The 20,205-nt window shown below is 56.9% G+C and overlaps 1 protein-coding gene across 1 annotated transcript in view; it reads left to right on the top strand.

Annotated features, from left to right (window-relative positions):
- LOC129735005 (hydrocephalus-inducing protein homolog) overlaps window positions 1-20,205 on the top strand; it is a 97,603-nt gene that overhangs the window by 59,284 nt on the left and 18,114 nt on the right. Inside the window, exons 23-39 of the mRNA XM_055700393.1 lie at window positions 4,372-4,564; window positions 6,511-6,615; window positions 7,284-7,493; window positions 8,366-8,503; window positions 10,182-10,359; window positions 10,880-11,010; window positions 11,729-11,862; window positions 12,866-13,002; window positions 13,842-13,969; window positions 14,055-14,243; window positions 14,645-14,794; window positions 15,869-16,108; window positions 16,384-16,568; window positions 17,061-17,251; window positions 17,705-17,872; window positions 18,497-18,670; window positions 19,820-20,028. Of these exons, the coding sequence (XP_055556368.1) occupies window positions 4,372-4,564; window positions 6,511-6,615; window positions 7,284-7,493; window positions 8,366-8,503; window positions 10,182-10,359; window positions 10,880-11,010; window positions 11,729-11,862; window positions 12,866-13,002; window positions 13,842-13,969; window positions 14,055-14,243; window positions 14,645-14,794; window positions 15,869-16,108; window positions 16,384-16,568; window positions 17,061-17,251; window positions 17,705-17,872; window positions 18,497-18,670; window positions 19,820-20,028 (2,860 nt within the window). The remainder of the gene's footprint in view (window positions 1-4,371; window positions 4,565-6,510; window positions 6,616-7,283; window positions 7,494-8,365; window positions 8,504-10,181; window positions 10,360-10,879; window positions 11,011-11,728; window positions 11,863-12,865; window positions 13,003-13,841; window positions 13,970-14,054; window positions 14,244-14,644; window positions 14,795-15,868; window positions 16,109-16,383; window positions 16,569-17,060; window positions 17,252-17,704; window positions 17,873-18,496; window positions 18,671-19,819; window positions 20,029-20,205) is intronic.

The raw sequence follows: 20,205 nt of genomic DNA, 5'->3' as shown, positions 1-20,205 counted from the left end.
CACTTAAACTAGCTTTGCTGGACCTGAGCCTGCAGGTTCTTCCGGCAGACGCTGAGTTACCCAGCTCTGAGTTGGTAGCAGCTGAGGGTCCTGAGCATCTGGCAGGATAGCTGAGCATCTGGCAGGATAGCAGCCCCTGCTCCAGAGGGTTTGGCATAGCCCCTTTGCTGGCTCGTTAGTGCTGTGGACGTTAGGACAGCTCCCTTTTCTGCTCTGCATGTTAATTCAGCAGTAATGTGCTCGCTCTGGGTCCCTCGGCAGACACCATGTGATTCTCCATGTCAGGGCTGGAAATGAAGATGGTCTCCAGGCTATTAACACCTCAGATGGCTCATTAAGAGCCCAGCAGAAGGGCAGCATGTCAGATATTATTTCTGGTCTACATTAAGCACTGTTGCTATTCTAAATTATCAGATCAAACTAACTTGGTCTGACATCAAGGGAATCAAACATCGGGTCTCGTGAAGGCGAGATCGATAGAATTGAAGCGTCCACACTTCTAACCTTGCTGGAGCTGATCGCCAGAGACTCCCAGCATCAATCAGACACACACATTTATTTTGGCCAGGAGAGAAAAATGTTGTTTCTCTGCCTGGACAAGACTATTTGTGCTTAAAGTGGGTTTGGTTTTTTTGTTTCTTCTAATTGTTCAACCCATTTTTTCCTCCTTACTCTTTAGTCACTGCTGCTACTTTGAGCAATCGTATCAGCAACACAGTCCAGCCATTGCTGTGCGGTTAGTCATTTCCAGGGCGCGCACAGTGACAGTTGGAGCTGTCGGATCTCACTGTAGTGATGTTGCTTCTCTGTCTCCGCGCTGCCTGGTCTATATGTCAACGGGTGGCTCAGTAAATGCACAAATGTTAGCTCAGCAGAGGAATTTATCCTAGCAAAGAAATAGTCATCAGGGCATTGGGACAAAATGCAGTTTCTAGTTTTTGCTCTTGGCGAGGGCAGACCATCACCACCACCTTCCCCAGCTGCTGGCCATGTGGCCCAGCTCAAGCCGCGTGTTCCCACAGGGTGCACTGGGCAGGTTTTGAGTTTACTTCTGTATCACATTGTTTTGTTTTCAGTTGCAAACACCCTTGAGCTGTCTTGCTTGTTCCAAAGTCCCTTTTTAATCTGCGTCTGTTGGCCTGCAGGACAAATCAAAGTGCATCGTCGGGGTCCGTAAGCCTGTTTAGATGCCTCAGGGGCGCGTGGTCTCTGGTGCTTTGCCCTGTGACAGAGCTCGGGCTTTGTTGGGGGGCTTGTTTTCCCCCGGTGCTTTGGCTGTGCCGAAGGGATGCACCAGCGTGTGGTCCCTGGGGGCCTGGGCAAGGATGCCGGGCGTGTGGGTGCCACGCACCAGGGCAGCAGCCTCAGCGCTGTTAAAACTCCTGCATTTAATGCAAAGGGGTGGTGGCTCCTGGCACGTGTCCTTGGTGCTGGCAGGACCTGCAGGGACCTCGGGTCTTCAGATCACCGTTCTGGGGTGTCTGTCCTGCTGGTGGTGGCTCTCACACAGCCTGAGCTGGCAAGGTCACGTCATCCTGCCTGAATCTTCACGCGCAGTTTGCAGAAGCGGTGTGATTTCTAGCTCCTCTATTTTGGGAGGTGGGTGTGGGAAGTGGTGTGAAGCTGTGTCCTTAGGAGGCTCAGAAACCAAGAGACAGGCTGAGATGATTTTTTTCCTAATGTCTCAGCGGTTCGGATGGTGGGTGGCACAAGGCTGTCCTGGCCCTAGCAGGAAGGACTCTTCTCTCCCTGCTGTCAGTGTGCCTGTGCTGCCATTGAATCCCCCCTGTTAATACCTGTATCCATTTTGTCTCATCTGACGGGTGGTCAGGTTGGGTGAGATGGACACAGGGGGGTTAACACCTTGCTGTCAGCCCCTCCAGCCCCAGGCTGACCTGCTTATGTCAGGAGGCTCCTCATCTCTGCTCCAGCGTGCTGGTGGAGGCACTTCCGCAGCCCTCTGGCCCCTCTGCTTTGGGGCTGGTCCCTTCTGCAGGTGGAGGAGCCGCTCTCTGCTCCTTGCCTTCATCCCTGCGTTCACAGCCTTGCTCTGAAAGTGCTGGAGGCTGCCCAGAAGGTCCTGATTCTGAGAAAGGGTTACCTCAAGCCTGGGCTGATGCCAAACATCTCATCATCTTGCCCTTCTTTCCCAGGACCAACCCCCTTTCCTTCAGTGCCAGGAAGATGTCGTGTCATAGAGATCAGCTTTCTGTTGACACCTCGGGTTCCTCACTCCCTTCCTTTTCATGTGATGCTCATTGTTGTTCGTTTTGACTTTCCCCCACTGGAAAGAGTCCCTGGCTGTGCTGCTTCACGCTTCGCCGCAGCAGGACTTGCTAATCGCATCATCTCCCAGCGCTGGGTCCCAGAGGGCTTCTACTTTAGAGGGAAAAATACTGTTGTTGTCTAGGCACCACGGTCTGGTGAAGTTGCCTCAAACCGTTCTGTAGAACTAGAGGTACCTTAATAAATGATTATGGATTTTCCATCTCGGGGGTTTCCCTCTCCTCGGGAGCTGTTACTCAGCCGCAGTATTTATCACGAGCCACTCTAAGAGCTGCGGTTTCATTTCCTCACCATGTGCATCGTAGCGAGCGGTTCTGGGACAGCTGCTGCGATGACGGCCGGACCCAGGCGCCCAACGGGTGCGTGGGCTGGTGCGTGGCTGGAGGGTGTTGAGGTGCTCCTCTTGGTGGCCTGACACTGTGGGCATCTCCCCTGCCACCAGGGAAAGGTAGCGTGCAGCTGCAGGCTGCCCAAAAGCACCACTGTCCCAGCTGAGCTGGATTTATCTCATCCTTACAGAGCTGCCCAAGTCAGCGGCCGCTGGAGGTGTCGGGCAGTTTGGTCGCCCATCAGGGCCCCCCAACATGCACCCGGGTGCCTGGGCTGAGAGGAGCAGAGGTTGCGTGGGTGGGACCGTAGGTGGGCGATGCGCTGCAGGGCTGAGCGAGCACCTTCATCCCCTCCAGCCCTGGTTTGTTCTTCCCCACGGACGGTGCCGAGCTGTTGCTCGGGGTCCCCGTGGCGTCCCAGCAGCAGGCGGAGGGAGGGCTGTCAGGGGCTCACCTGGGCCAAGCCGTGTTCTTGCATGTCGCTGTAGGGAGGGCAAGTCAGGCGGGATCTCTTCCGGGTTATGAAGAGCAGAGCCTGTAATCCAGAAATGAAAACCAGCCTTAGATACTAAAGACAAATCTTTGTTTGGAGCCCGTGGTTCAAGGCACTGAATTCCCAGCTGTAAAAAATGTGCCGTGTTTGACGGCGGGGGGAACGCTTACGACTAGGCACAGCGGCAGGTAGGCATGGCCTGAGCGCGTCCCTCCACGTGGCGTTGGAAATCCAAGCAGAGCTACTGTGAGCACCTGCTGCAATTTCATACAGGGACCATAGTCAGAGTCACTTGGGAATTCTGAAAACGTTAACTCATATGCTTTTTACTGGCTGCTGTTGCTCAAAGGGTAAACTCGGCTCTGTTTGCAAAACGAGCGGTTGAACTGCTTTGCTGAACCATTTGCCAAATTTGTCCTCCAACAGTTTGTGTTTAGAAACTGCTGGGGAGGTAATGATGGCATCAGGACGTGCCACACCGGTTATAAGCTCGTTTCAGCAGAGCTGCAGCCTTTGTGGCGCGAGGTGCGGTTCGAGCTGCTGTTTTGCAGCCAAGGAGTACCTGTGGCACGGCAGGGAGCTGAATCTCGGTGTCGCGATTGGAATAGATTGATTAAAAATGACCAGCGTTTCCTTCCCCAAAGTACTAATCGCGGCTGCTTTGGTGCTCATCGGGGATCAATGGGCTGTTTAATTGTGAGTCTCTGCCTGGAGCCGCTTGACGTGTCTTCCCGTGTTCCTTGCGTGTGCGAAGGTGTCCCGTGCTGGGCTCGTGCTGGCTCTGTCGGGGTTCAGGCACAGCAGGCGGCGGGCTCCGTCCCTGCTCCTGCCATCGCCGCTGCTGGTCCTGACCCGCAGCTGTGCGTAACCGCCCAGGGGAGAATTCAGGGTAAATACCTAGAAGAGCTGAAAACCTCCTTGCGGCGCTGGGTCTGTGCTGGCGCATCGCCATCCAGATCTGCCCCTTTGTGTCTCAGTCCCACCTTTTTGTGCAGTTTGTCCTTTTGTCTCCCTGCAAGGTGTTCACCTCTGATATCTGCAGTTCCTCATGGCAAGCAGTTGCCACTGCTGGACCAGCGTTGTCCCTGGGCAGCCCCCAGCATTGACCTGCTGCATCCTGGTTCTGGAGCTGCCAGGTCGGATCCATTCCTGGGCTGGCGGCACCAGTGCCCACCCAGGGGCCACGTCCTGCCAAGGAGCTGCTTGTCCAGGTCTTCCTCCCTCCTACTGCAGCTTCATGATGGAAGTTACGGTTTCTTCCAGGTTCAGCCCTCCAGCACCTAAACTGTTCATCAAACCCCAGCCACCGAAGGAGGAGGGAGCCTGCTCGGAGCACTCGGCATCTGCAGAGAGCAGTGTCAGTGATGGATGCGTAGAGGAGCCAGCTGAAGCCCTGGGAGCAGTGGGGGATCCTGCCCAAGAGCCAGCAGATGCAGAGGACTCCCTGGAAGCAAAGGTAGATTTTCTTGTACGCTCACTGTTTTGCGTTGCCTCCCCCAGCTTGCCACCAAAAAGCCGTGCTGGTGCCAGCGTAGCGTCCCTTTTTTGCTGCCCTGCTGCCATGTGCCCTGAGAGTGGGCTGGGCAGCAGGGCCAGCAGCTGGACACGGGGCTTATGGGGAGGGACAAGTAGGGTAGTGTTGTTTGGAGAAGCCCATTCAGGTCCTCCTGACCTGTGGTGAGGTTGGGGTTTTTTGGCTGGGTTTTTTTTGCACTGTGAAAGGAGGGGTTTTACCTGCACCGTGATGTGGAGGCTTCCAGTTCCCTTCCTCTGTCAAGCCCTGCCCAGTACTGGTCTCCATGTACCACCTTCTCAGCCCCAGCTAGAGCCACCCGTTGTCACGTCTCTGCCTTCGCCCGAGCCCCGGTATTGCAGCGATGGCCACAGAGCTGCCTTTTTATAAATGGAGACTTGACAAAGTTGCTGTCTTTTCCTCTTAGTATGGGAAACAGCCTTTGGTCTGCTGACCTTCCTGGTGAGCCTCGGTGCTTTGGGGCTTGGCCTCGGTGCTAGTGGGAGCTGATGGCACCTTTTGCTTCGCGTGGGACAGAGGCTGCTCCTGGGGCAATAAAAAAGGATATAGGAGAGCACAGGAGGTTCTGAAAGTGCCGGAGTTGGTGTCAGGTTCAAGGAGGGGGGTCGCACCTGCTGACATCTAAATATCAGTGGTTTTAATGTTGTAGCTCTGCACGTGTTTTCTGAATCAGGAAAAAGGATACCTGGTAGGCATAAAGAACAGCGCGGCTGAATGTTTTCAGATAGAAGCATGAAATCATTTTTGTGCCCTGCTTTGTTGCCATGTATGCGCAGATAAAGCAGGGAAATTCAAGGGGATATGGCTAGGTAGGATCCAAAATTGCTTCAAAGGATACATCTGGGTTGCAGCGTTGTCTTCTGCTTGTGTCACTGTATCAAGGCAATGTCCATGTAGCCTTCCTGGGGAGGTGGGAGACCATAAGCCTGGGAAAGATGTGGGTTAGCGTCTTTGGGAATATGCCCTTGGCAAAGCTTTGCAGGCTGGAAGATGTGGAGACAACAGAAAGAGCACTGAGATGTGAGAAGGCTCAGCCTCCCCAGTGCTTTATATCTCCTTGGAGAGATGTAGCCTCTGGTTAGGCCTGAGGATGTGCTGTACATACCCTGCCCATGTCAGAGCCCCAGCGCAAAGCCCTCCTTCATGTTACCGAAGCAGCAGGTATTCTTAAACTTCAAGAGCAATCACAAAGCCCTTGCTTATAAATAGGGGTCAGAAGCCCAGGGACGAGGTTCCATTTAAAGGATGGCACCTCTGAGGTTAAACACCAGCCCTCAGCTGCTGCAAGGCAGAAAAACATCTCAGCTGCCTTTTCCAGGATGGTGTTATTCAAGAGAAATGGCGATCCTCAGCCCTCCGGCACTGACGAGTGCACAAGGGGAAAGCTAAGCACCACCTGAAATGGGACAGCTGTGCCAAGGACTTCTGAAGTCCTTATTTCCCCTTTTTGACACTTCTCGCTTGCAGCTGCATTCCTATTGTTGTCATGGAGAGCCTGAGCTGTCCAGGGGTGGGGTGTTTGGTGCGTTTCTTGGGCAGGAGTGAGCAAAGCTGGGGTGTCATGAGGGTGCAACGTGCCCTCGAGGTCCCTGCCAGGACAGGGTGCTGGGAGCACCCCGCTTCCTCGTGCAAGCCGGTGGGTCCGAGCCCACCTGCCGGTGTGACACGGGCTCCACCTGCACCTCGTGTCTCATCCGCACGGGTCTTGGACCCACACTCGGCTAATGGCACAGGCGTCCCCGTACTTGGTGTGTGCCTGTGTCCCATCTTAGCTGCTCTTGGCTCGATGAGGCGGTGGAGCCTGCAGCACAGTGATCCCCCTCAGCCCAGCCAGCTGCCTCCTGTAGCCCATGGTGCTTGTTTTCCAGCTGCTGCCGTCCGCTGCTGTGGATCTGGAAAGTCGGAGGCCGGTGAGGACCCAGGAAAGGATGCGGTTTGTGGAGGTGGAGCCCCTCCCCTCGGGAGCGGAGGAGGTAAGTGGGCATCTGTCTCACTTCCCCGTTCCCAGCGTGGCAAACAGTTACGTAGCCCCTGCTGCCACTGGTGGCCCTCGGTGCTGCTCACGGAGTGGCCTCGCATCCCTCCCAGCACGTTGCGCAGCGCTGCTGAAGCAACCGGCCATGTAGGGCTGACCGAGGGTCCTGCCTGTGCAGCGCCTGTGGAGGGTGTTGTTCGTCTTGTTGCTCATCAGGTGCTCGGTAGGAAATTTTTGCAGTAGCTTTTGCAGTAGCTTTTGCGAGAGCAGTGTGTGGGTCGGAGAGAGAGTGAAAAGTGTCAGGAATCAGACAAGCTGGGCTGGAGTCCACCCCCAGCTCCAAGGGCTCTCATCTCCAAGTCTCGTGTGTTTCTGAAGGCAGTAAAAAGTGTTTTTAAAGGCAAGTTCTTCAGCTGAGAGAATGTCTTGCTGCCAGGAGACATCCCAAATTAATTTAGTGTATTAATACATTAATTAGTATGGGAGAAGATTTTTCCCAGGGTCTCTCCCACCGGTAAGTGGAATGGATGCAGAATGAGATTAGGGTGATCTCGCTTGTGATGAAGAGGCCCCTCCAGCCACATCTGTACTTTGCTCCAAGCCACGGCTGCTCTTCTGCATCAATTTCCACGCTCGACATCTCTGTCTCTCCTCCCCTGCCTCCAGGTTTTTGATGTCCTGCCACTGTACGGCGTGCTGCCGCCGGGCAAGAGCCAGCGCGTCACATTCACCTTCGTTGGCCGCACAAACATTGCTGCCCGTGTCACGGCGCTGTGCAGTGTGGAGGGAGGCCCGACCTACGAGATTGCGCTGAGTGGGGAGGCTTCGCTCATCAACTACTTCCTTGACGTGACGGAGATCGACTGCGGGCTGCAGGTACCGCACGCTTCTCTTGGCAGAGGTCCTTGTCTTGGAACTGTCGCCGGCGCGTTGCTGCCCACCGAGGTCTAGGGCGCTCTTCCCTTCCCAGCTACTCTGTTGGCTCTGTCGCTTGGAAGTACTGCCTTTGGGTGATACATTCTGCATCAGAGTTGTTTTTTAATGGCCATCTCTACCCCCCCATATTTGGGATTTCCTCCTCTTCAAGGTAACGAGCGCTGCCTCCCGGGACAGGCAGGGACCCCGTGGTGATCTCCAAAGGGACATGTCCCCAGGACCCTCATCCGCCCATCCGTTCCTAAAGCCTGAGGTCCAAGGAGATGCTTTCTTTTAATGCTCTTGATTAATCAACAAAATAAACCAGGGAGGAAGTTAACTTGGGCTTCCAGTCACTGCAGCTGGAGAGAATGTCCCAGAACAGTTGGCACTCCTTTTCAGTTAAAATCCCCACAGACCCTTCCAGCTGTTGGCCCTGTTTGGCTGTTGCCCTGTCTGTCTCTACTTTTGCTTCTGTTTTGCCTGCAAATACTTGTATGCAGGTGCCTCTTGTTCTGAAATGCCTCGATGCCTCCTCTTTTGTTTCAGCTGGCTGTTAGGTGACACCTTAAAGAGCAGAGGGCTTGTATCCCCTGGTTTATTTATTACTGCACCTCTACGTGCTGCCGTCGATAGTGTTCCTGCGTAGGGCTAAGAGGTACCCTGTGGCTGGGGGTTGCCCAGGTTAACCCAGGACACCGCAGTGCCTGTACCTCCTCTGCGCTCCCTGCTTCTGCGCTGTGTTCATGTGCTTTCAAGCCAGGGAAAAGGGAAGGAGACTCCCAGCAGCAGACCTGCGTCTGTAACTTCCCGCTCCTCTGTCTTCTCTCCAGCTGTTTAACAAAGTCAGGGAAGCGGAGGTCACCCTGCAGAACAGAGGGAAGATGGGATTCACCTACGTGGTGCTCGGCTCCAGCGCAGCCGCTGCGGACAGCCCTCCGCTCGGCGTGCCCCTGGCCGTGCCCAGCACGGTGAGTAGCACGAGTGATTCACCCTGGCCAGGCTGCCCAGGAGAGGGTTATAGGGAAAAAAGGTGGTGGGGTGGGTGGAAAAAAAGAAAAGGAAGACAGAGCCACAAAACCAGCACGGAGAGCCAGGGCTGTAAGCAGCTGCTGCTGGGTGGCAGAGAAGGTCGAGCAAGCGCGGTCCTACTAGAGCCCCTTCATGGCCTTTGCTGGTGGGTGGCTCTGGCATCCTGCAGCAGCCGCCGGCGGGAGGCACGAGGGCTTCGGTAGCTCTTTGGACCCCGAGTGCTGAGCTCTGTGGTTGTGCCGACACTGGAGCCAGATGGTGCAGGCTCTTGTGAGGGTCACCTTCCCCAGGTTGTGTGGTCAAGCAGGGCGTACTCCCTGTCCCTGCCTGTAAGAAACCCCACCTGCCCCCTGCCAGCACTAAGCAGGACTGAAATACTGTCTTGCCTGGGCATGAAGCTGCTTTGCCAGAAATTTTAGCAGCCCCTGTATTGGTCCCTCCTCCAGCTTTGCTGCTTTGCAGCAGTTTTGTGGGGCAGCGAGGGGGTCAGGGAGGATCGGGGCTGGAACAGCCAGGAGAGGAGTTTGCAGCATCCCGGCACCCCAGCTTCTTAGTCCCGCGTGGATGTCTTTGAGCTGAAGCAGCGTTCTTACCTTTGTCTCTTTTTGCAAGGGGAAGAGGAAGCCAAATGGCTTTCACATTGTTTTCGTGCCCGTCTCCTACAAGGGATGACACACTGATGCCCTCTTCCCGCGGGCTGCCGAAGACGCAGCTCTGCTTGGACCCGTGCAGCCAGCTGCTGCAGCAGCAGCGTGGGTGCTGGCAGCTTGGCAGGGCTCACCTTTGCTGCAGCTGCGCTGTGCGCTGGAGTACGGGCTCAGGGGACCAAGTGGCAGGAGCTGTCCCACTCAGCGGCTTCCCCTGCAGCGTGAAGGGGAGCCGAGGGTCCAGCCCAGCGTGCAGAGGGCGAGCCAAAGGCGTCTGCGTCTGTGCCCGGTCACCCAGAGCCATGCTGCTGTCTGCTTCCATTTGCTCTCGATGTGGCTGGCGTGAGCCCAGCCTGAGGCTTGGAGAGCCTTTCTGGAAGCCCAGAGAGGAGATGTCCTTCCCAGCAACACCTTCTTCCCTAGAATTTGTCCTAGTCTGCTCCTGCATTTCCAGAGATGTATGTTTGCAGGTCGCTGTGAGTCTGGATGGGCTCACGCACCCCTGGTGTAACCACGCAGGCAGGAGATGTTTGGTTGGGATGATGAATGAGTCAGGCCCTTCAGCAGCAGCCTGGGAACCACTGACGTGCAGTGTGAGGAGCTGCTGGCCCTGCTGAGGGCATGGGCTTTAGCTCGTCTTCCACAGCAGCTGGTAAAAGAGCTTTTCTTTATTCAGTCTGGCTCTTGCTAGCAGAGGGTAAGCGCTGTGAGCAGCAGAGCTGCGCTCCTGCTGAGCAAAGGGCGGTCTGTGCTGTGGGAATGCAGCCTTGCGAGCCCTCTGAAGGACGTACTGCACCCTGGTGTAGGAGACTCGAGCTTTTAGGATACGAGAAAGCCAGAAGGCCATGTTGTCTGACGTTTTCTTCCATAGGAGAAGCTGTTTTCTCTTCTCAGTGTGTCTGTCGCCTGAGCCGTCCCCCCACCAAACGCTCTTTGGTGCATTCCCTCTCTTGTCTCCCGTGCCCTGCAGGGTTACATTGGACCTGGCAAGGAGCAAGTGCTCAAAGTCTGTTACCTGCCAGGAGTGCCTGGAGTCTTCTGCAGGGCTTTGCAGATTCAAGTGGGTCACCTGGAACCAGCAAGCATCACCCTGAGAGGAGAAGGGACCCTTCCCAGGATCTGCTTGGACCTGCCCAGGAACATCAGCGGTGAGCACTGCCTCTCTGCTCCGCAGGAAGGTCCCCTGGCTTTTTCCCCATGTCATATGCCCACAGGGCAGCTCACCCCCACCCCCACTGAGCCTGGAGGTTTCAGGGCTGTCAGAGCAACACTCAACCCTCGGGTTGCTTCCTGAGTCTCTAGTAGGTGAGCCCATGTGGGCTTTGCCCCAGGAACCACCCTGCAGAGCTTGCCAGCATATCTGTCGGAGGCCTGGGAAGGTGGCGGCTGGGCAGAAAAGCTTGGGGAAGCTGTAACGCGGGCTGGCAGGGATGTTGGCAGGGTTGGATTTGCCATGGCGTTGCAGGGGATGGGATGCTCCTCTGTAGAGGGGAAGGTGGGTGGTAGTGAACGTCAGGATTCAGAGAGGAGCAGCAGCATCCACTTCCCATAGATTGCTCAAGGAGTTTGTTTCTGGGAGAGGCCAGCATCAGGGGAGTGGGGCTTCCCAGCTTAAGTGGGATTGGCACGGCGTCCACGCTTCTATTTGTGGATCTCTTCTTCCTCCAGGAAATGCAAAATATGAGAAGGTCCTCAAAGAGGCCAAAGAAAAGATGGCAAAGGACAGCCAGCGAGCTGAAGCAGTTGCTTTGGGGGAGGCTGCGGCCGCGGAGCCACCCAGGGACGATGCGGACACCGCGGTGAGAAGCCCCATTTGGCATGTGCCACCCTGCCCCTGTGTCACTCGAGCCCTGGGCACCCCGCAGCAGGCTTCCTGGGGCCCTGCTGGCACTTGGGACCTCCCTGCCCGCACCTGGCCACGACCATGTGTCAGCTCAGCGTTGCCCCAGGGGCTGCCCAGCTCTGGCTGTTGTCCCTCCAGCAGATGCACCAGCTCCCCGACTGCCTCAGGGAGAGCTCCTGAAGGCCGTGCTCAAGTGACTGAGTTCCTGGCACTTTGAAGGAGCTGCGGGTCGTGGCTGAGGGGTTTGTTGCTCACGACCCAGCTTACCAGCAGCAGCCTGACTGCGCCCTGGGGCTGCGCTGTCAGCGGTCATCTCCAAGAGGCGTCAGCTTTCTCGTGGTTCCCTTTCCAAGAGAGCTGCTGTCCAAGCTGCTCTGGCACTGGTTGGGGGCAGGCAAATACTCGGAGCTCTGGAAGGTTCCTGGCTTGTCTGGCTGGCTGTCTGGCCAGATCAGCTTTTGTGACAGTGACTGGGCAGGCGAAGGTGCTGGAGTTCGTTTCCCTTGAGATCAGGTCTTGACTAAGGGAGCAGGAGGTGTCACAGACGCTGAGCAGCGAGGCAGAGGGACTCCATCGCCCCTCTCAACAAGATCAGGGTGGGATCCTCTCTCAGAGACAAGCCTGTGCCTTGGGCAGGACCTTTGCTAACCAGCCGCTCTCTTTCCTTTCCTCAGTGGGACACGCAGCTGCAGCTGCAGATGGAGCAGTTGCTGATAGAGGAACATGCCCTGGAGCAGCAGAAAGCTCTCAGCTCCGGTCCCCCAGAGGAAGCGGCCTTTGACCAGCGTGCTCGTCGGAGGCTTCTCAAGTTAGTAGAGACTCCAGGTGCCCCAAGGGTGACACCCAGCAGTGCACCCCTGCTCCCGAGAGCTCCTGGTGTCTGCAGAGCTGGCAGTAGCTGGGCACTGCAGAAAGGGTCTGACCCTGGTAGCTCTGACGTGCTCCCTGTGAGCAGCCGAGTGTCCTCACTTCATAGTGCCACCCTGGGGTGCTCAGCTCCCCACAGATGCTGGGTTCTGCTCTTAGTGCTGAGGGGGTGCAGTGCAGACCATCCAGCCCCTCCAGACAGCACAGACACCGTCCCTGCTGACCAGCTCTGAAAGAGGCAGCTCAAAGCTGGCATCTTTGTTCCAACTGACAGGCCACGCTAAGCAAAGCCAGCAGGGAATCGCACGGGCTGAGAAACCCTAAAGCAGGGGGTGTAGATGCTGGTGGGACCGTAGGGCTTGCCTGGGTGCCTTGGTCCTTCCCTCTGCTCCTTCCTGATGAGGCAGGGGCACGGTAGGCTCCGGTTCAGGAAGAAAATGCTCTGCAAAACAGACCACTTATGCGCTTTCCCGAGTGGGATTGCTCTGGAAAAGGAGCTGCCCTTGAACGCTGTAGGTGTCGATTCCTGCCTTTCCCGGGGCTGCTCTGGGGACAGACCTGGCTGCAGAGCAGGGAAGATTGCCTGTGCAGGCAAATCTCATTGCAAGGTCCTGAAGCGATTTCAGGCTTGGGCTGTACACCAGGTTAGCAGTTCCACTGAGGCCAGTGGAGGTCTGGTGGACTTAGCCACAGTGGCTCTTTGTAGCCGAGGAGCTGCGACCAGTTAAACACAATTTTATGTTGAGGTCCCGTTGGTAGCTGATAAAACCTAGGACCTGCACCCTCCGTGACTTACCAAAGTGTTACTACCAGGTGGTCAGGCCTTGGCTTTCACAGGCTTGAGCTGGGTTTTTACAGCAGCAAATACCCACTTTATTTGTGTCTTCTGTCCACCTGGAAATGTAGCCGAGCTGTGGTTTAAGGAATGTCTCTATTCCTTTCAGAGTTCAGCTGCCTGAGTACATCCTGGACTTTGGCTGTGTCATTCCTGGTACCGTCCGCACACACCTTGTGAAGATCACCAACCCCGGGCGGTTGCCTGTGTCCTTCCTCGCCGATAGACGTGTCTTGTGTGGCACAGGTAACCAGTGCTGGAGGGACTTCCCGTGGGCTTGACAGATGAGCTTAAGTCACTGGGTGTGTGGGGGGGTTGAGTGCCTGTTTGTACAGCTTTTTTCTTCCTGACTGCCCCCTGCTCGGTGCTTTATAGCCTGAATTCTCCTGGCCAGCAGTGCCCAGAGACCTGGTCTGCCTGGGACTGCCCTGACACCTCATTTCAGGGACTAGGTGGGCTGATCACCTTGGTCACCTCTCATCATCTTCTGCTCTTGGCTACCATGAGTGACAGCCAAGGTTTTGTGCTCTCTGTGGGCTCGTGTTGCAAACGGACGGGACCCTTTGTGGTTTGGAAGTGCTTTGTTTAGACTTCATGATGTCATAGCCCTTCAGTTGAGCCTTTATTGAGAAAAGAGCCTGTGAGATCCTCTGGTGTATCAAAACAGGCTTCCACGACAGGCCCTGAGGCAAGGCTGTGTCCCATCAAACGGTGACTTGCTGTGTCTGAGGGGTGGTCAGGTGTCTTCTCTAAGTTGTTGTCCAGGGAACACCGCAGCATGGGGGAACCTTCGTTGGAAATTCTCCTTTGGGGAGGTCTGTGCCTCCTTCCCTGAGATGCCCAAGGAAGGAATTGCTGAAGCTCAGCTGATGGGTTTCATTTTTACCATGTGGACCTTGGATTCTGGCTGCAAAAACGCTTTCTCCTTGGGCGGTGACAAGGGAGAAAGAGCAGCAGGCTTCTCCGGGGATACAAGGGGGTCTTTCGCAGAGCTGCCAGCCAGGACACCCGCGTGGCCTTAACGTGCTTGTGACACACAAGCGGCATGAGATGTATCTCAGCTGCTTTATTTTCATCTGTTCAAGGTTTCAGCGTGGATCTGGACCATGTGAAGTGCCTGCCCTGCTGCAGGACTAAGACATTCAGAGTGCGCTTTGACCCACAAAGCGCCAACCTGCCACTGGGAGAGGTGGATGTGCTCCTGCCCATCAAGGTACCACCTTTTGGGGCAGGCAGCAGGCTGGACACAGCCGCAGATGTCACCTGGTCTCTCAGCTGGATGTTCTGTCCTTCACTAGGTAGCAGGTGGCCCCACGTTCCATGTCCGCCTCCGTGCCGACGTGACTGTGCCGTCCCTCTGCCTCTCCAGGGACAGGCTGGAGTTCTCCGCTGTCCAGTGTGGGCAGTGCCGGGAAGAAACTGTCCAGCTCCACAATCAGCTCCAGGTCCCCTGTCAATGGTTCGTCACTGTGCACGAGCCTGTTAAGGTAAAGCACAGACAACGTGTGACACGTAACTTCTTGGTTGGGTTTTCTTTGCCTCTCTTGCCCTTTCTGCCCCCGTGGCTGCCTGGGCGCTTGGGCTACAGCTGGGCTGAGGAAGCTTCTGAGGGTACGGAGCAAGGCTGCTTCGCCTGGACCTGTTCGTTAGCTGATGCTTCACTTCTCTGCCATCTTCACCCATTCCTCCTCCTCTGAGGACAGTGCCTCCCCATCTGCCTGCCCTGCCTACACATCTTTGCTCCCATTTATGGTGCCACCAGGTTATGGTGGCCACGTCTGGTTTGGACGTGGGTGCTCTCCGCACCGTAACAGTATCTCAGAGCACGGCAGGAACCAAGAGTCTGTCCCCACAAAGGCCACCTCACACGCCTGGTTTCTGTGCCCAGGTGGACAAATGCTTGTCAGCGAGCATGCGTCGGAAGCTGCTGCAGGAGTTGGAAGCCAAGCCCCGTGTCTTTGAGGCACTGCCCTCGGCCGGAACCCTCGCTCCCGGACAGCGATGCAACATGCGAGTCAGGTTTTCACCCGTGGAAGAGGTGAGATTGGCAGGTGTCACCCCGCGGAGGTCTGGCAGGGCAGTGTGGAAATGAGAGCCCAGCGCAGGGGATGAGGTCTGGCCTCCGCATGGAGCTTTCTGCCAGCCCCGTACCCACTGTGCCCCAGTTTCCCCTGTAGCGCGCACTTCTGAGAAGCGCTTTGGAATCCCCACGGGGAGTTGCACAGGGAGCATCCAGGCTCGGCGGTGTGGCTCCCTCTCGGCACGTGGAGGAGATCCACCTGTTTCCCCTCATCTTCCACCTGGTGTGGGCATATCTGCAGGCTGCAACGCCCCGGCGCAGAGCAGCTGGCATGCTCGCAGGGGACAACCCTGGAAGGGCCAACCTGGGCTAATCCTGCTGCCGGTACCAGCAGACAAAACAGCCGCCAGACACCTTCCTGGGCACGGCGGGACTGTCACCTGTAGCGGTACGCTGCCAGCAGTCCCTGTGGCTCTGGCCCAACCTGCCTGCGTGTTCCCACGCGGTCTGGGAGTCAGCTTAAGCGATGGAGCATTCCCAAAGGCAGTTTGCATGTGGCCACAGTGACTTGGAAGCTGGCAGTGTGTGACAGCATGGACACAAGTGCTTCCATGCCTGGGAACAGTCCCAGGGACGGTAGAATTGCTAGTAGGGATGCAACCAGCTTGTGTTGGGCTTTGGCCAGAGCCAAACGCTGAGCAGAGAAGATGACCCTTATTTCTAGCCAGCGGGAGCTCATCTGCCTCTTGCGTGGCTGGTGTTTGCCTGATGCAGCAGTGCCGCAGCTGTGTCTGGGCAGCGTAACCCCGAGGACCTTTCTCACGAGCACTGCGCTCCCTCGTGACTGGGTGAAAACGTGTGACAGACTGTTTCAGATCTGACACCAAACAGCCAGTTACACCTCACCCAGGATCCATCCCAGTTACCCGGAGCCAGCATGCAGGTGCTGCAGCCTCTGCTATAATTAAATACCTGTTTTCCATTCACCTTAGAGGTACTGATGACACCGCTGACCTTGGGGCAAGGGTTGAATTCCAGGCCCTTGTCACCTGGGACTTAGTGCAGGACCTTTCTGTGCTTCTCTCTTTTCAGAAGTCCTACAGAAGGAGGCTGAAGATTAACATTTGCCAGAGCAGCCAGCACCTCCAGCTGCAGGTCTCGGGACAAGGTCTGGAGCCGCAGCTGGAGTTCAGCCCCCCAGTGCTTGAGCTGGGACCGGTGCTGCCATACAGCCGTGGGGCGGAGGGGACAGTGGTGGTGAAGAACCCGTGCGAGTTTCCCATCGAGTTTTACTCGCTGGAGTTTGACCAGCAGTACCTTGAGGAGGAGCAGGTGAGCGGGAAGGTCTGGTCCCCGTGTGCGTGCTGCCGTAGCTTCACAGCGCTGTGGTGGCATTCCCGGGCTTGCGCCAGGGAGATGGAGGCAGTCCCCAGGGCACAGCCTGGCGGCACTTGAGGGGCAGCCAGCTCTGCTGGCAGGCTGAGGGGGGTGCTTGGGTAGTCCGTGTTGGGAGGAAGGCATGAGGGAGAAGACTGGTTGGCTGGGCAGTGTGTTCGTGTGGTCAAGAAACCCCTCCTGTACGTGGTTTCTCTTCCCTCCGCGCACAGGTCCTGCGCATGCTGAAGGACTACGACAGCCGCAACACCTTGTTGCTGCCTCTGCGTGGCCCGGGTGAGAAGCTGCCCCCAGAGGTGCTGGAGTACTCTCAAGACCAGAAGAGGCTGCAGGATGATCAAGCAAAGCCCAAGACCGGGGACCCAGCGGACCAGGACAAGGGTGAGGGTTTGGCATGGTCTGTCCTGAGTGTGGACACAGCAGGGAGTCCAGGCTGCGTACCCTGAGTTCTCCATGACCTCATTCTCCACGGAAAGCCCGTGCTTTTAGCAGCCGCCTGTTCCCCAGCTTGGTGGAGGAATTGCCAGGTGAAAACCTGTGGCTTGTGAGACGCATCCTCTCGCAGCCCTGAGTGCAGCTAAAGCAAGCTCATATCTTACTGCCACACACTGGGGAAATCATCAGGGTGTCCCCTTGTGTCCCTCAGCCGCAAAGAGCAGGCTCAGATGAGTTCTTCAGCCTGTAGGACCAAGTCTAATATAACGAGCTGGTTTAGATTTGTTCCGTCGCGGCAACACAAGCACAAGCTCAGAATACCCCTGGACAGGCTCCTCGGTGCCTTGGGAGTCTCCCTCCTTAGGAGATTTTTGCTTTTGCTTGTGGCCCTGCAAAGTGGGAATGGCCAAGAGCAGGTTGCCATTCCTTCCCCACGTTCTTCCTCCTCGGCCAGCTCTGAAGGTGCCTGGCACCTGTCAGATGGGGGCAGAAAGCACTCCGCTGGGGTTGTTTGCAGCACCTCACCCCGTAGCTCGGTCGTTCCCCCCTCCCTTTTCGATGAAAGCCAGTCCAACAGGGTGAATTCAGAATCCGAATGTGGGGAAGAGGAGGAGGAAGGTGTTAAGGAAAGACGCGGGACGGCTGGTAACCCGAAGCTCTTCACCTATTTTGTCCATTGTAGCAAAAGAGCCCCAGCGGTGGACTTCAGTGCCACCTCCATTGCTTCACTGCAGCCTGGTGCCATCTCCCTCGGGACTGTTCCCAATGCCCAGTTGCACCTGTCACCCCCCTTAGGCACCAGGACCCGGGACCAAACTCCCATGAGGACCGTGGGGAGGGTTCATGGAAGATGTGGCCCGGGCCTCTTGGGTGTTGCCAGATGCTCTTTCCTCCTCCTGCCACCCCACTTACTGTGCTCTGAACAGGCCCCTTCACCAGCAGCTGGATCTGCGCGAGCCTCGAGGACAGGCACGATGAGATCTGGGCTGTGACATTGGTTTCAGCAGTCTCCTCTCGCAGGATCTGAGGGGATGGGGAGGGCGATCAGGGTCACAGGGAGGCAGGAGGCTGACTTTTCTACCTGGTTCTACACAGCAGAGCACCAGCAGAGCACCAGCAGCAGCAAGGAGGCTGCGGGAGAGCTGGCCGACAGCCCTGTCCATAGGGCCATCGCCCGCCACCTGGGCATCGATATCCCTGCAGAAGGGCGCACAGGCGGAAACCGCAGAGGGATCGTCATCATCGTCCATGGGGCACCTCGGACAGGCACGTGAGCTGTTGGCTGCAAGGAGAGCGGGAAGCAGGAGAGACTTATCCTGGTGGGCCGTGGTGCTTGGTCGGCCAGTTGAAGCGAAGCAAGGCAAGCCACAGCTCTGCTGGTCCGTGAAGCAGTCCCAGGCCTTTGCCTAGCTGGTGCTAGTGGTGTGGCTCATCTTGTGTCCATATAGCTAGGCTCTTGTCCCCCCAGACGGGGTGGCCATGTCCCTCTTGCTGCATGGGACCACATTGCCTAGTGCCCGTGTTTCCTCATGGGAGCAGCCCCTAGCCCGTGCTGACCCCCAGACTGTGCCCAGCTGGCACCCACCAGCACAGGGTAGCGAACGGTGGTGGTGGGACAGGGCTCGAAACAATGTCCTGGCCCAGGGCTGAGGTCACACCAGAAGGGACAGAGTCCTGGGCTGAACCGGAGGTGGAGGCGATCCACCTGCCTCTGGAGTTCAGCGCTTCTGACCGTGCTGAAGCTGCCTCCCTCGTGGTGTCCCCTAAAGGGACATGTGCTTTCTGACTGTCCTTGAAACCTGCAAAGCCTCTGGGGGGGCTTTCCAGAGCCTGTCCCTGAGAATGCTTCACCTGCAAATGTCACCAAGCCGCCTTCCTCTCTCTCTCAAGGAAAGACAGCGGCAGCGGTCGCCCTGTCCAAATATTACGGCGCTGCCTGCTTGTCCATCGACGCCGTGGTGACAGAAGCCATCTCTGACGGGAGCAGCGCGGCAGGGCTCCGTGCCCGGGAGCTGTGCGTCAGGGCTGCCGCTGAGCAGAGCCACAAGGAGACAGAGGATGAGGGTAAGGAGGAACACTGGGCGCAGAGCGGCGCTTTGGAAACCCACCACGGCCACCTGCTTCTGCTTGCTCCAGAGGAGTTTGGCAGCCCTTGGGTCTCTTGGGGAGCACGGGTGCAAGCGTGTAGAAATGCAGAGCCATTTCATAACACAGCTCGGGTGATTAAGCAGCTCTGTTTTGAGGGGTCAGACAAAGGCATTTTTACTGCCTCTGGGCTTGTTGACACACGTCCCTTTTTCTGGGAGTGGTGAAGCACACCCGTACCTTTCTCAGAGCTTTATAAAAACATTTTCTCAGAGCTGAATCCAGCTTGCTCCCTGTGGCCATCAGGCAGAACTGCTGCCCACTTGAACAAGGAATAACCCTCTGAAGTGGCTCATTAAGCTCTAGGTGACTGACTGTGAGTGTAGCTTCACAGACATGAGAGGAAGGGAAGAATAACCTCCTGGAGGAATTTTGGATGAGACTCACTGCAGATGAGCTCTTTTTCTCTGGAAATGTATTTTTTTTCCCCCTATACTGACACTGCCAGGTTGCGGAGCTGGCGCGTGCTGTGCTGTGCTCCATGTGAGACTGGAGACTTTGGGGAAACTTTCTTGGGCAGTTGTTGCCCTGAGCTCTGCAGGGTGAGGCCAGACGCTGGCCTTGGCGGGGGACGTTTTACATTGCTCAGCTTTGAACCTGGGTGGTTGGGAGCTGGTGGAAGGGAAAAGGCTCTGGGTGCCGGGTGGGGTTATCCCAGGCAGAGGGTTTAGCTTCCGTGGAGATGGGTGATGCCGCTGGGGCAGGGCTGCCTGTTACAGTCTCCACGGGAGAAGGCAGGATGGGTGCAAGGTAGGAAAATGATGGTGCTGGGGGACGAATCTTTGGCTTGATCCATAGGGGAGCTGCTGTGCAAAGTGTCACCTGTGTGCATGTTTATTAAGGAGGGACACGGGGCTGTGCACGACAAACTCTCTGGCTTTTCCGTCCTCTCTCAGCTTTATCGTGCTAGTAAGGGAAGCAGGGCAGGAGCTGCTTCTGGAGAGCAGCGCTGCTAGTGCCCAGCAGGCTGGGGGACAAGTGCTGTGTCCCTGCCAGGGGTGGAAGGTGCCCGCTTGCTCCCCGCAGCACCCATCGCCAGCCCCGCTGAGCCATCTGTCCCCTCTGCAGGTCACAATGCAGATGTCTCTCTCAGCGTGCAGTGCCACGCCAAGGCCGGGCACAGCTCAGTGCTGCGCCAGTCCAGCTCTGGGGAGGACGGCAGCCTGCAGTCCCCGAGTTCCCAAAGGCCGGTGAGCACTGCAGCAAGCAAGAGGAAGGCGGATGGCCGTGCATCCCAATCCCGGGAACAGCATCGAAGGGATTCGACAAGCTGCCAGGTGAAGCGTGATCTGCGCTGGTTAATGCCTGGGTCCTTTCTGTTGCCTCTGAGAAGCGAAGGGGCTGCTTAGAGTGGGGGCTGGTGTGTGGGTGTGTGGTGCAGAGCGCCAGCTGGGCATGCTTGGGGTGGGAACAAACCCCTGTGCTCTGGCAGAAATCTCGACTGGGCCTCAACA

Source organism: Falco cherrug, unplaced genomic scaffold (genome assembly GCF_023634085.1).
Source record: "Falco cherrug isolate bFalChe1 unplaced genomic scaffold, bFalChe1.pri scaffold_101, whole genome shotgun sequence".
NCBI lineage: Eukaryota > Metazoa > Chordata > Aves > Falconiformes > Falconidae > Falco > Falco cherrug.
This window is presented reverse-complemented; position numbering and strand designations above follow the sequence as displayed.